Source organism: Ciconia boyciana, chromosome 3 (genome assembly GCF_034638445.1).
Source record: "Ciconia boyciana chromosome 3, ASM3463844v1, whole genome shotgun sequence".
Lineage (NCBI taxonomy): Eukaryota > Metazoa > Chordata > Aves > Ciconiiformes > Ciconiidae > Ciconia > Ciconia boyciana.
In genome coordinates, this window is record NC_132936.1 from 65,534,311 (window position 1) to 65,549,128 (window position 14,818).

Consider the following 14,818-nt stretch of genomic DNA (forward strand, 5'->3'; position numbering starts at 1 on the left):
CATTATATGAAGGGAGAATACCCCAAATTTTCAGGTTATTTGCAGGGCAAGAGTGAATCTCTAAGGAATTCAAAATGGATTTGAAAAGGAAATGACGTTGAGACTTCTGCAGTCTGTTTTTGAACAGAAATACTGTGAAATTGGATGATTTCTTCAATTTTTTTTTTATTAGGGGTTCCTATTAAATAGGTACAGGAGAAAAGAAGGAAAAATAGTACTCTACATATTTATAGTTATGTTTATGTGTCATATCAATAGGTCTATCCTGTTAAAATTGATCTCGTTAAGACTAATCAACTTGTTGGCACGAAGCCTGCTCCTGTATAATTGTTTTCTATGACTTCTGTAGACAGAGGATCAGTTCTGGAATAATTAGCAAAATTAGTCACTGCAGCACCTTCAGTAGCTCTGTTTGCTTTTGCGTTGAGCTGTCCCCTTTTTCAACGAGATATGCCTGGCATTTGCTTCTGCTGATAAGAAATGGGTAAATGGGGTGGGGAGATGACAAGCAAGCTAAAGACTAATTTACAGGGAAAAGTTAGTATTTGCTAATCTGACAGATACAGTAGGTTATTGTTTCTTGCTACAGTCTGAATGGCAATCAGTGTTTTTCTAAATAATGTTGTTTTCCACAAAATGCAGAATCAGTGTTTATCCATTCAGGATTGCAGTTACATCACCTTACAGGAAGCAAGAACAATATGTCTCTGTTGTTCTCAAGAACAGCCCGTGTTTGTCAAGTGCAGAAGGAAGTCTCAGACTGAAAAGAGACGGAAGCAGCATGCTATTCCACTTACCATTACTGACTTGTGAGGCTTGCTTCATTATTAGCACCATGTATATTCCAAATTCAAGTTAGTTTTTCTATTGATTTGTCTGGGAGTGAGGTTGGGCCCTAAACCAGGAAAAAAAAAAATCAAAACGCTGTTCAATAATAAACACAAATCGCCCACGTTTTTATAAAGTGAAAACATATCTTTTAATCTGTTAACTCTTTGAAGTGAGTGATCAGACATTTAGGAGCTCTTGTGTTTTAATGTTTGATTGGGAGATAATAATTCAAATGATTTTTTTAAAACCAAAATAACACCCCATTTGTTATCAGAAGTACGCTTACCTTGTTCACTTGTTTCTCAAGTGCTGTAAAATTAACATCTTTAGCACCAGATGGTTTGCATATAGTCATGATTCAGTACCGCCCTGTTCCGGCTCTGTTTTTTCTGATGACAAAAACTTGTAACAAGCAGTTAGCTGTAAATTTGTTGAAATAAGGACCCTCTCTTCATTATATGTTTTTACAGCTATACATCATTGGCCTCTAGGTTTAACCATAATTATAATTTTAACATCCAAGAATTCGCCAACTTTATGAGTCGCAAATATAAATGCAATTTTTGATGAGTGACAAACAGCATAGGGCAGATGCCACAGGCTTGATTTAGCCACTCAAACTAGTGTAAACAAGCTCCAAGACCAAAAAAGGTAGTTCCAATGTATCCTGATTTATAGAGGTGAAATTTAAAACATATGTGCATTTAACATAACTGTCCAAATTATATTTTTCATGTATTATGGCCATCAGTGTCCAGTAAAGGGAGAAAAATTATTCTAGACTAATCAGCATTTTGACTTTTTTTTATGGTAGTGCTGATGGAATTGATAGAATGGACTAAAATACATGGCTAGAGATGTTGGGTTTAAAATGGATGCTAAATTGTATCCTACTTTAAGGCCCTCTTATTTAGCTACAGGATAATATACAGGAATGAGAGATTGGAGATACACTGTAAACTCTTCACCGATAAGCAGGACAAAGAAGTTTACAGGAGTAATGTCCAGTATGCTTCGATTATGGGTGTAAAAAACCAAAAAGAATGTAAAGATATTTGCAGATACAAAAAGCCGAATGACATATTGAAAGGACATAAACTAATGCAAGTTCTGTAAGCTTTAGACCAGAACTCTCACAAGCAGCAGAAATGCTTAAACTGAAATAAAAAACTTGTTTCTAAAAATTGTCCTAAAAAGTCAGACTAAGTACATCACTGTAGACAATCAGCAGTAGCCTTTATGTTCAATATAGAAAGGGCAATATTTTGTTATGAGGCAGTCAGCTGCCAATCTTTAAAAAGTGGTAAAAATATGATTACACTGAACATTTAAAGCAATATTTAAGTACAAAGGGGCAGGTAAATAGAGACTGGTGGCCATTGTGTAGGGATGCAGCTGGTCATGGAACAGTAATAACATGAGGAATCCACTTATGAAATTATGGCATGGTGCACGTAAATGGCAGTCAGCAAAAACTGATGGAGCAATGCGGATACATTGTTGGGGATGGATATTTCATCAGCCAGGACTGTCCTTGGAGCCCTTGCCTTGTGAGCATGGTGATGAGTGTGCACTGTTCTTGCTACATACCCTTTTTCCCCACAACTCTGACGCTTCTTTCTAAATCTCTTCGTCTAAATCTTCCTCTGCTCCAGCATCTTTCCTTCCTCTCACTTCTTTTGTTCTTTTAAATGTCCAGAAAAGTCTCCATGCTAACTGCCTCTTCCTTCCAACTTCCACAACCCTCACTTTCCCCATATGAGGGGAGCCTTTTCCCTTTGCATTCATTCCTGCAACCCCCTTGGTTACTTTCATTTGTTTATTTTCACTGTTGTCAGTTTTGCAATCTTATCAGGAACCTTGGGACACTAAATGCTTTTCTTAAAGCTTCAACTCATACAGCTTTATGACTGTATGGGAATTTCAGCTGGGAACATCTCTACGTTTCTATTAATCAATAAGCATTGACTGTTGTAGAAGAAAATCTTGATAGCGTGAAGCCTAATGAATGGTGCAGTAACTAAAAACCAGAAAAGTTTACTGCAGTCCCTGAGTATTTTCAGTGTTTTAAGCTACCTGTCCTTGCACATGGGGGAATAGCTCACAACCTGCTTTCTCTGGTAGAAAAGCTCTTTTCACAACTTCTTTAAATACTTGGACTTGAGCCTTCCTGATAACTGTTTCTGCTGACCAGCAAGGGTTTTGTAAGGATTTGTGTATACAGCAGTGATGGTTACCAGCCTAACTAGCTGTCACCTAAGCTAGCTGTCAGCCAGCAAGCTGAGGAAACGACAGACATGTGTTCCTAACAGAACAGAGCTCAGTGGACTGAAAGGGTGGTGAACTGGATGCAGAGATATTGCTGTAAGCATCTCAACTACCTACTGTAATGCTAACGAGGGGTATTATTGTGAGCTGAGCTCAGAGAAGTGACTGCAGCATAAATATAGCCTAAAACTTACAGACTGAGCCACTTTCATTTTTTTGATTCATTGAAGTGATGTCGGCTTAGGAAAAAAAATCCCAGCGTAGTTGGGGAATTTTCCCCTAGGACTGAGGGCTCTCAGTTTGTACGTGGAACATGGCTGCCATCTACCGCTGCACGCAGGACGCCTCTGTTTGCCCCTTGTGGGTGGAAAGAGCTGCCTGACAGACCATTCGGTCTCAATAGCTGCATATAAAATGCTACTGTGATTGGTGGTCCTTCATGTTTCTTGAATTTACTCAGCTGCCCAGGGGCTGAGGAGGAAATACAGTTATGTTTAGCAGTTTTGGTTTTGCGGTGCTTCTCTCTTTGCTTGTAAAATAGTTTTCGTTTCTTTAGCTGTTATTCTACCTTGAAATCTTCTGTGCAAATACTTTCACTCGCCATATTATTTTGCTTCCTACTTCTAGGGATCTTCAAAACCTGAACTCACAGGCTTTTCTGTGAAAAAAAAAAAGGTTTTGTGAACTAGTCCTTCTCTCAGGACTTCCTTGTAACCTTTTATCCACTTCTTGTTCTTTATGTCTACGAAAATGCTTTTAATCTGTCTGTAAAACAAAGCTGGGCCACTGATAAGAACTGCTTCCTGTTTGCATAACCTCTTTGCAGAATTTCACTCATTACAAAAGATCAACTAGATTTTAAAATGCACTGGATGAAACCTTTCCAATACTCAGACATATCAGTGACAAATTGTCTATAGAGTAACTGGACTTTACACTATCAAGCACTTGACTCCCAAACAACACCTCACAAAGGGCCGTGTCCAAATTTACTCACTGCACCACTGTGGTGGCTGTGTATCTTTTCAAATGTTGTTATTGACAGCCAGGGCACAAAGGGCAATTACTTGAAAAACACTTGCTCAGGAAATTGTCTTCTAACTTGCATTTTGAAAAGATACATTGATTTAAAAAGATTCCACAGAGGCTCACCTGGAGCAGCCAATTCAGTAAGGTATTCCTTAGCCCCAGGCCTAAAAAATCTGATCTCATATGATGTCTGTCAATAAATTAAGCCTATAAATTGCCAGTTGTGAGGCTTTGGGAGCTGCTATGATAATCCAAAGGTTACATTAAATTGAGCTTCACTTGCACTGAATTTGGATTGATTTTATTCTAAAATCCTGGAGGGTGTTTGATAAACATACTTGTTTTCATTTTTACCATGAGATCAAAGAATTAGTGGAAATGCCTAATTCAGTGATCTGCATTTATTTGAGTGCCAGTTTAAGCAATTAGACATTTGTGTGGCTTTACAATAGATTTTGTATCAAGGTTTAGTTTTAAATAGAAGGCTGCGTAGCAGGAGTATGTAACTATCCTCCAAGCTCCACGATGTAACCTTGGTTAAATAATCTAATTTGCCTTTGCTGTACCTTCCTAATGTATATAATAATACTTTTGTATTTTTATCTCTACACACATAGATGGGTCATTGTAACTAATTAGGGTAGTCTGTGTCCAACTGGACTAATCTCTGTGTCTGTATTTTAAAGTCCTGTATATCACACACAGTATAGAATACAGCAAAAGCTGCAGCTGCTGCTCTGCCGAAATATTTATTTTCTAAGCCTGAACTGCCCCCCCTTCTTTTCAAAGGCAAAATTTCCACTGAGTTAAACAGAAGTTGTCACAGGTGTATGAAAACTTGAGTTTGTTCATAAAAGGACTTCCATAAGGCATAATTGCATCACAAGAAGAATGACAAAATATGCAGATCTGTTCAAGAAATTAGAGAACGAAACAGCTTAGAAGGGCTTTTTAAAAGGAAAAATGACAGGTAACGTGCATACTTATACCATGGTTGAAACATCTCATGTATTCAAGCTGATGCACAAGCAATAAGCTGATATATGTCTTACACAGCATCACAGAACGGGTTGTCTTACACAGAACGGGTTGTCTTCGAAGCTTGGAAGTGATCTTCTCACTGGAAGGTGATTTTGCAGAATTGTTTATCATGAGAAACAGGCAGCGAATGGTCAGAGGCCTGGTCTGGGCCAGACCTTTAATTACGAATCACACTAGGGTATGTATGAAAGCCTAACAGTATCAAGTGATAAATTTCTCAGTAGGCCCTCCTAAGCTTACAGCTTTCATCCGAAGAGGTCAGAGGACAAGGCCACACAGGAGGGATAAACCACAGAGGCCCCAGGCTGCAGCTACCACCTCTGCAGAATCGGTCAGAGCGGGACCTGCAGCCGCTGGTGGCGGTTGGCACGGCCAGGCAGAGCGGGACGGCCACCCAAGGCCAGCAGCAGCTCCCCTGGAGGGAGCCTGTGAGGTGGCACCGGTGCCCTCTCCAGCCGGCCCCGCCGGTGCAGCCCAGGGGGACGGGGCTGGCGTGGCCTGCCACGCTGACAGCGTCCCGGGCCGCCCTCTGCCATCGTCAAAGATGGCGGCAGCGCCACAGCTTCAGCACCGCCCGGCGGGCGGGCCGCTTCCGGCGGGGCCGTGCGTGCGGAGGGGGCGCGGCGGCTCCTCCGCGCCTCGGCCGAGGCCCGGGCGGGGGCCATGGGCACGGCAGCCGACGGCGGTGTCGGTGCCGTGCGGCTGCCCGGGCTACACGGCTACGCGGTGGAGTTCTCGCCCTACTGGCCGGGGCGTGTGGCCTGCGCCGCCGCGCAGTACTACGGCATCGCAGGTGCGGGCGGGGCCTCCGCGGCGGGGCCTCCGCGGCGGGGGACGAAGGGGGGTAACCGTTAACGTACGTTGCCGGTGGCGACTCGTGGCTGGAAGTCTGGGTGTCCGGAACGTCAGTCAGTGTCTGTAAAAGCGTTTTGGGATTTCCCTTTCCGTTGCTTTTGTTTTGCTTGGGCACAACGTACCTTCTCTGTGCCCAGCGGGGGTTCGTATCGGCGCAGGTTGCGAGCCTGGTGCTGGCCGCTGCCGGGTTCTCCGGCTTGGGGAAATACAAACCCACTGTTTTGGTGGTGTTTTTCACAAGACCCTCTTAGAGGAGCACTAATTTTATAGGGTCGAGAATAAATATAGTAGTAGAGACATACACAATGTGAATGAAATGCCTGAAAATATTTTCTCCTTAAAATTTTAACTGTTCTAGTCTTAGTCACTGAGTGTCCAGACAGGCCCTGGCTTCTTCACGGTCCCGCTGGAGCAGCAAAGCAGAGCTTTTCTCAGCATTGGGACCTTTTTCATTTCCAGTGGGAGTATTGCTCCTGAAAGCATTCATTTTAAATAAAGTCACTAAATGTGGAATTGCTTTGACAATATCCCAGTCACACGGGAAAGCAGTACCCATGTGTGTTTCCTCAGAACTGAATTATTTGTTTCATTTCTGGTGAGCTGTGTTTGTATTGCTAGATTCAGGGGGAGAAAAAAAAAAGTGTTATGACTGCTGTGTTATCAAAAAGATAAAAAGGAACTCTGTGCTGGTGTGTTTGTAACGTGAGGCTCATGGGGAAAACACACTTTTATGCTTTATAAGCGAGTTGTTTCTTTTCCAACCTCATCTGCACATATATTGGAGTAAAAAAAAAACCCAAAACAGTCTGATGTAAATGAATTATTGTTTTAGAGAACAAGAGACAAGATGTTTATTTATGCAACTAATTGGCCTCTTAAAGTTCAGATGCTCTTTGTATTTTGCACACTGGAGCTACGTCAGAACCACAATAGTTTTCTTTGGCATGGAGGAACTTGTTGTGATGTTTTGTTTTATTTTTCTGGTTTAGGTTGTGGAACTCTGGCAGTGCTGGAACAAAATGAAGCTGGGATAGTTCTGCTCAGGAGGTAACATAGGTTCATGTTTTATTTTTGCAAGAGAAAAACTTAGTATGTACCTGTGAGTACAAGACACAACCCAAATATTTTGGGTTATTGTTAGTGATAAGAAGTATTGTATCCATGCTATAGTATCTACTGAACATACGTCTTTGTATTCCCGTACAAATGAATGTATTGGTATTTACATACAAATGATAGGTTTACATTGCGTGTATTTTGTTATAGGCAGTAATCTGGATTGCACCCTTTCCGTAGTGTAAACCATTTTATAGAAAACTGACAATGTAAATTAAAAGCAGCCTCTCTGCCCTAGCTTGAAATTGAAAGTTTTAGCTTTTTAGGAACAGTGCATTGCCACCTAAATTTATGCCCTTATGATTGAGTAATACTGAAAATAGAGCAGGAAGCTGTGTAAAGTCATGGAGGTCCTTCCTAGGAGATCCTGTATTCCAAGGGTCTGAGAGGAGTTTGATTTGTGTTCTGGATGGGAGGAGGAGAAAGATTAGGAAGGAGAGGGTTTAATACTTGACCATCATTGACCTAAAAGTTTTTTAAAGAAAGTTTTGAAACAGCAATTGTTTAGATTAAGAGAGCTGAAATAGAAATGCTTAACAAATAGTTAATTGTATTCAGAGAAACTGTTTTTAATTCCTAGTTATAAAGCAAGACTCTTTGAAGCTGTTCAACACTCTGTTACTTCTGCTAAGTGCTCTGCTTAGTACTGTTCATTTCTATGTTTCCAGTGACTCCACTTACTTTGTGGTAGAAAGTCCAGTAACTTCCTGAGCCATAAGCTGTGTCATTTTCCCTATTGAAACGTTCTGTGTGTGTGCCTTTCCCTCATCATTACTGCAGGGTGCCATGAAGTTTAACCTGAGCTTAGCTGAGCCTTCAGTGAAAAAGGGGTAAATGAATTAATATTTACCATCAGATAACAGCACAGCCATTGATAGTTGCTGCAAAGCAGCTAATATATGGTATCGGATCCCATATGATGAATTGTTGGTGTGTTGAAAGCCCTTTTAAGGGAGTGTAGAGATCTTTAATACGTTCATGACTGTCTTTCTGTTGGTTTTTCATTGTGACTCAGCTTTCTGATGGTGTTGTGAATCGGATAGAGCTCTCCCAACACAAACAATTTTACTTCTTTGTTTACCACAGTTGTTACAGACAAAGGGCTCCTACCTCTGTAGCAACATCTTGGAGAAACTGTAGATCAGACTGAGACCTGTGGTACCTCTCTCTCTGTTTGCCTGGCAGATTTCATTCTCTGTGTGTGGAAGGTCCTTGTCTCATTTATGCTTTAACTTAATCAACCTATTCTGGCATACAGTTGTAAAAGTTGACATTATAACAAGTAAGTTACCTGTAAGGAGATTTACTGGAAACTCAAATATATAAAAATGCTGTTTAGAATGGTAAAGAGGGTGATTTAAAGAAATACTGTCTTTGCATATAACTAGTCCGGACTTTTATATCGTGCTTTCTCATGGACAGATATCTTCATTCTTCCAATTTAGTTTTGACTGGAATGATGGCCTGTTCGATGTGACCTGGAGTGAGAATAATGAACATGTGTTGATCACTTCTAGCGGAGATGGAGCTCTGCAAATCTGGGATACAGCTAAAACCAAAGGTCCACTGCAAGTCTATAAAGAGCACACTCAGGAGGTAAACCAGGCAAACTTGAAAAATTTAATGGACAATCTAATGTTTGAATTATTAAAAGACTTATTTGTGGACTTGTAATCAGAAGTGAGTATTTTTTAACTTTATTTGGTTCTGTGATTTGAATTTATGACTTAACATTATTTGGAATATAAAGTGAATTACCTGTTGTACATATTCGTATGTACATTCATATGCTGTAGTAGGTACCGCTTAATTACATAAATCTAATGTATTCAGAAATAACATTTGTGTTTTCTTGTACACTAAGTAATCATTATGTCGTATGAAAGTACTGCAGTCATTCTGTGATTTTGAGAGAGCATTGTTGGATAGGTCTAAATCAGACAGCTGATGTATATAGCAGTGTTATCCTTGAGGATATAGAGTGATACATATTATGCAGATCCTTAGGACTTCTGTTGTACCTGGGAACTGCTTATCCTTTCCCATCCTAGCATTTGTGAGATCCTACTCAAATAACAGTAGTCAAATATTGGGACAGCATGTATTTTTTTACCTTGTTTTGATACCATTGCATTTGATTTTCTTAAAACCTCAGTTTCTTTATGCAGTGAAATATGGGTAGAGAAAAATGTTATATGCATGAGCATAAATATATTTGCATATTTTTAAGGACATTTATGCTTTAGAGTATTTATCTTCCCGTGAGTTTTCTACCCTTTTTTTTTTTCCATGCTTTCGTTCTAACTCTCCACTCAGTTCTGTCAAGTCTTTGAACTTTAGATGCAATCAGTTTTAGCCTGGATTACTAATGCTTTGTCTAAATGACATAAATCCGAATAAAATAACCCAGTGGATATGTAGTCAATAAAATGATGGAGGAAATCCAGTTTTGTATTCACAAAGACCTCAAGATTTTTTCAGATATGAAGCACAAAGCTAGAAGCTGAGTGACTGCAGTTACATGACAGTCCGTCTTCTGTACCTTATTTCTTTGTAATTTTGCTACTTTGGTTTAATACATATACTATGTAAATAAAGAATTTTGAGAGATGAGTTTGTAGTTGTGATCAGGATTTTATGATAGTGTTCAAAGGCTGATGGTAGTAACAGAATGATGTAGGGAAAGCATAATACCAGTTTTTTTTTTTCTCTCTATCATTTTCTCATTGGAATTCTGTCCATAAGTTTATTTTGGTTCTGCTACACCATCTGTTGTTTGTGAAGTAAACATTTCTGTGTCCAAGTCTTAGTTTAGCAGGTAGCATGGGGAGGTGGACGCATTCAACCGTGAGTTAGAAAGACAGTATAGGAAATATGGGCTGAGTGTTTATTGTGAGATACGAAAGGTTTGTATTGATTCTTTATAAACATGCATTAAGAGGATAGATCTCCGAGGGAATATACCTCATAGTTTGTGGTAAACTCTGGCAGACAGTGCTCTTGAAAATGATTGACTACTTTTCTAATTCTTAATCCCTGTCTGACATTTCTAATGACAATTTTGTCACTGCATTTTATAATATTTCTAATGCAAGATTGACAGGGATCTATTTCTTGTTTTCTAAATGGGATCATTGTCCCTCCTCAAAAAGAATATGCATTTTTAATTTAAAAGTGCATCTTTATTATCAAAGGACAATGAGCTTTATTCCAGCACTAACCAACTGCTTAATCTCATGAATAAATTAGTCTAATTTATTTTGGTTTTGATGAAGTCTCACTGGAATGTGAGACAACAGAATGCTTGAATTAAATTTGTCTAGTAAAGTGGGCCTGAACATTTATTTTTAACTAATTTTTTATGCTTTTACGTATTTTTTTCATAATCTTTTCATCTTGCCTGAGGCATTTCTTGCTGCTGTTTAGGCATCAACTAGTATTAATGTATTTTATGATTGAAGATAAAGCACTAAAAGATTAACAACTAAGGTTTATGCTGTGTTATTAGTCTTTTCCAGTTGCTCAACATAGCTTCTATTGAAGCATCTGTAAATTTATGTTGGATGATGGCACGAAAAGGAAAGAATAATAAAAGTGAACCTTATTTGGTTCTCCACACCTTCTTCTTTTCTTTCTCTTCCCATTACCTGGACCTGTCACATGCCAAATGGAAAATAGCTCTTGCTTTTTCCGAGCCTGTTGTCTGTTCTGTTTGTAATTCTTGCCCGAAGGAGAATTTGCCTCCAATTTGTCCCATTGCCTCCGATGCAGCTGCAGAGCGCTGGGCAGTCCCAACCATGTCTGCCATATGTACACAGATCCGTGTCAACACATGTTCAACAGATCTATGTGCTGAGAGCTTGCAAGTGAGCTGTAAGCCATATTTGTGTTTTGCCTTATCTGTGCAGTAGATCTGATACATCCCAAATATGTGGGGCTAGGTGAATTGTGTGACAGAAGTGCATATTTCTCAGAGATGTATTTGTTTCTGGAAGATCATGGACACGAATATGAGAGCCAAACACTTCAACTGAGCTGACTTCATAGGGCTGTTGTGTGAAAGAGGCATACTATGTAGTGATACATTTAGGGGCATTTCCAAGCAGCAATAGCTTAGGAGTTGAACACAGGCCATCACACAGATTCAGGGGGACGGAGAGAGGCTAATGTTTGTGAGGAGCTCGGGAGCCACCGTGATATATTCCATTCTTAAAATATGAGCAGGTATTTGTGTGTCTCCTTTGTTGTTATTTTAAATACGAGGAGTCAGGTTGAAAGGGAGGGTGTTTTAATGAGCTGTAGTACTGGTAGTTAGCTGGCAAAAGCAGAAAAGCCAAGAGGTAAAGGCATGGTTTGGAAAAACAAAAGAATTACCTCTCAGTTTGTTATTTGGCTTTTGTGAAGTACTGTCTGAGTGTCTTGTATATTTGGATTATAAGCTCCTCAAGGAAGGGAGCTAGCACAAAATGGTGCCAGAGCAATATGCCTTTCAGTATATAGGAAGCAGGACATTGTAAAATAAAAAAGGAAAGTTGCAGATAATGCACTTTGTTTTTTCTGTGGGCAGTGGTTGCCTTCCACTTATGGGAAGTAAGCAAATAGATGAAAAACAGTTAATTTAAGCTGGATCTAGCATAGATTGGAATATTTCTTAGGAAGGAAAATGCTCAGAAGTAGCTAAATGATACCTCAATCTCCTTTCTCATACCAGACACTTTCCATAGAAGACTTTGGCTTTTGCTGGATTTTTTTCCAGTCCAGCTTCTCTGCTTTTTTGTCTGGTGACACAGGTTGAAACATTTTCACCTTCAAAATGGGGTTGCTGTCACTTAACGCACAATTACATCTATCCACGACAAACACAGCATCTAGTATGTTGACTTGCAGATTAGATCCAGTGCTGTGCTAGAACTAGATTGTCCCAGCTGGAGTACAAATCTTGGGTGGTTAGTGGCCTGACTGTTGAGAGCAGTGCCACCTACTACTGGTAGGTAGTGGCTATGTTTGAGAAGTGTCATGAAAGGTCTGATTGGGTCAGGAGGTGAAGCAAATAAACTGTTTCAGCTAATATTTATCCACCTTAGCACTGAAATGGTTCATGTCCCACTGCAGCTTATTGAGCCATTTTGGTGTGAGGTAAAACTAGACAGAATAGAATGCCCCTTCTGTCATGCAGATAAAGATACAGTGCATCTGAAGATGGAAGTTGTACAAGTTTTTGAGACTTTCAGGTTTGAAGTAATTTGAAGAACTACCTTAGAGCGTTTGTTTTCGCTGAGGCAGCAGAGCTGAAAACTCGGCAGTGAAGGACGGAGTTAAGGTATCCACTGTCAAGGCGGGGACTGACATGAGAATAATCTGTCAGAGAAGAGGGAGCTTATTTCAACTATACAGTGAAAAGCAATTTCTTAATAGCTGAAATGATTAGGCATGAGGGAAGTTGAGTTTAGTTTTATTTTATTTGTTTGAGGATATAAATGGTAAAAAAAGAGTGTCAGAACCTGGAAAAGATGAAAACCAGGAGTATTTTATGGCATGTATTTCTTACAAGAATTAGATATCATGAAAAAGCATTTATTGTTAGTCAGCTAAAACCTCAAAGTCAACTCCATAGTCAGCTCTGAAGAGAGATAGCATTTACATTGCTAGCAATTAGAAACTGTAGATGTTTGAATAAAATTGGATCAGAGATAAGAAAACAGTCTGAATTATGGCTTTTTACAGTGGTAGAAACTTCTAGTGATGATGGGTCTATGTAGATTTTGTAACAACTCTTCCCCCCCCTCCATTTTGTCATGCCATGCCATAAAACCCATCTTTACTTTTTTGGGTACTTTCCTGAGCCTGTATGTACCTTTAATGCCAGACTGAGATGTTAAATTTAATTTTTGCTCAGGTAAATGGCATTGTTGTCAGCTTTGTGGTGCTTGACTGGTGTGATTTTTTTTTTTTTTTAGACGATTATGATACGATCTGCAAATCCAGGTCTATTTTGTGAAACTTTGGCTAACTAAAGTCTCAAACTTGTATTCTAATGCTCTTTCTAAACTAGGCTGTTGTATCATTTATAGGCATACAGTGTTGACTGGAGCCAAACTAGAGGAGAGCAGCTAGTGGTGTCTGGTTCATGGGATCAAACAGCCAAGCTGGTATGTTGGTTTTCTGCTGAAGGTGAAAAATGTGATTTGTTTTGGATCTGATAGTTCTTTGTGTTAAGAAACAGCATTGATTCACTTTTCCTCTTTATTTTTACACTGAGGCTGAAATTATGTTTTAACTGAGAGGTTGCTTTATCCCTCAGTTGGTATCAGTTTAAGTATACAAATGCTTTCCATGATACATAGTAAAAACAAGTTAATTTAGTCCTTTCTGTATGTATAAAGCTTTTTTATGTATGAAACACTTTCCGTTCTTACTGAATGCTTACCTCAACAGTTTTCTTTTTACTTTATTCAGTGGGATCCAGCTGTGGGGAAGTCATTATGCACCTTTAAAGGCCATGAAGGGGTCATTTACAGCACTATATGGTCTCCACACATCCCAGGCTGTTTTGCGTCTGCCTCAGGTAAACATGATGGTAAAGGGGTTCTCATAACAAAAAAGCCTTGTTTTTATTGGATTAGTTCAGCACTCTGTCCAGCAGGTGGTAGTGTGTGTCATACATAAAAATGGAAGAAGGAAGGATAAACGTATTACTGCAGCTGGATTTGTAGGTTCTGTTACGATTTGTAAATCATCCTCTTGACCATTTAAACAGGGATCAGCAGTTTTCTAGCAGTCACTTCAGTGACCTTGTAGCAGTTTTTTCTGTTATTTTATGTAATGCGCTCTCATTCACCTCACTGTTGTTATGGATCACTAAATCATGTTATATGCTTTATTTTGTGTTCTGGCTTACATTTTTGTTCAAATTATCTCAAGTGTCAGTACACTATTAGCTCTGTGAGAAACCTAGTCAGTTCCCATTGAACTGTTTTAAGTACTGCTAGAGATCTCTGTGCCTTGTTCTTTGGGAAAGGTAGTCATCAATTTCACTTTTCTGCTTTGGCTAGTACTATGAGTCTTGGTGGTCAATACAATCACAATTGAGTTGGGTGTAGCTAGAGGCAAAGAGACTGTATGGTGAGGTGACAGTGTTTTCCAAACACTGCTCCTGCTCCAGAGACACAAGGAGAGCTCTGGAGTGAGACCTGGAGCCTAACCGCTGACTAACTGGGCAAGGGGTGCTGTGAGCCACAGAGTTTGCTTGGGAAATAGAGGGGCAGTAAGACACTGCCTTAATACAAATATTGGTAGATTAACTCCAGCGGCTTAACTTTCTCTGATTTCAAATCGGTTGGACTTCTGTACTGATTTAAATAGAAATTGTTTAGCTCTTGTATCAAGACAGTAAGCAAGTAATAAATATGTTTTCCTCTTACTGAAGTTAAAGAGAGACAGTGAGTACACACAGATATTGATCTTCCCTGTTCCGTAGGAAGTTTCATGAAAAAGTGTACATGGCTTTCATAAAATTTCAGTCTGGCTGTTTCCATCTGACTCTGCTTGCAGAGTTGAACTAGAATGACTAACAAGTTACATGTATTTGTTCTAAAGTAGTAGTGCTTGGAAGCTAGATGCTGGTGCACAGATATTTCCAACTTATTTGAAGATTCATTGGGGTAACACTTAGTTAGAT

At 39.5% G+C, this 14,818-nt stretch overlaps 1 protein-coding gene across 1 annotated transcript in view; it reads left to right on the forward strand.

The window, feature by feature from the left end:
- The first annotated feature begins 5,750 nt into the window (after window positions 1-5,750).
- Window positions 5,751-14,818, forward strand: part of PEX7 (peroxisomal biogenesis factor 7) — a 48,508-nt gene continuing 39,440 nt past the window's right edge. Inside the window, exons 1-5 of the mRNA XM_072855932.1 lie at window positions 5,751-5,962; window positions 7,014-7,071; window positions 8,586-8,736; window positions 13,212-13,289; window positions 13,597-13,705. Coding sequence (XP_072712033.1) covers window positions 5,833-5,962; window positions 7,014-7,071; window positions 8,586-8,736; window positions 13,212-13,289; window positions 13,597-13,705 — 526 coding nt within the window. The 5' untranslated portion in view covers window positions 5,751-5,832. The remainder of the gene's footprint in view (window positions 5,963-7,013; window positions 7,072-8,585; window positions 8,737-13,211; window positions 13,290-13,596; window positions 13,706-14,818) is intronic.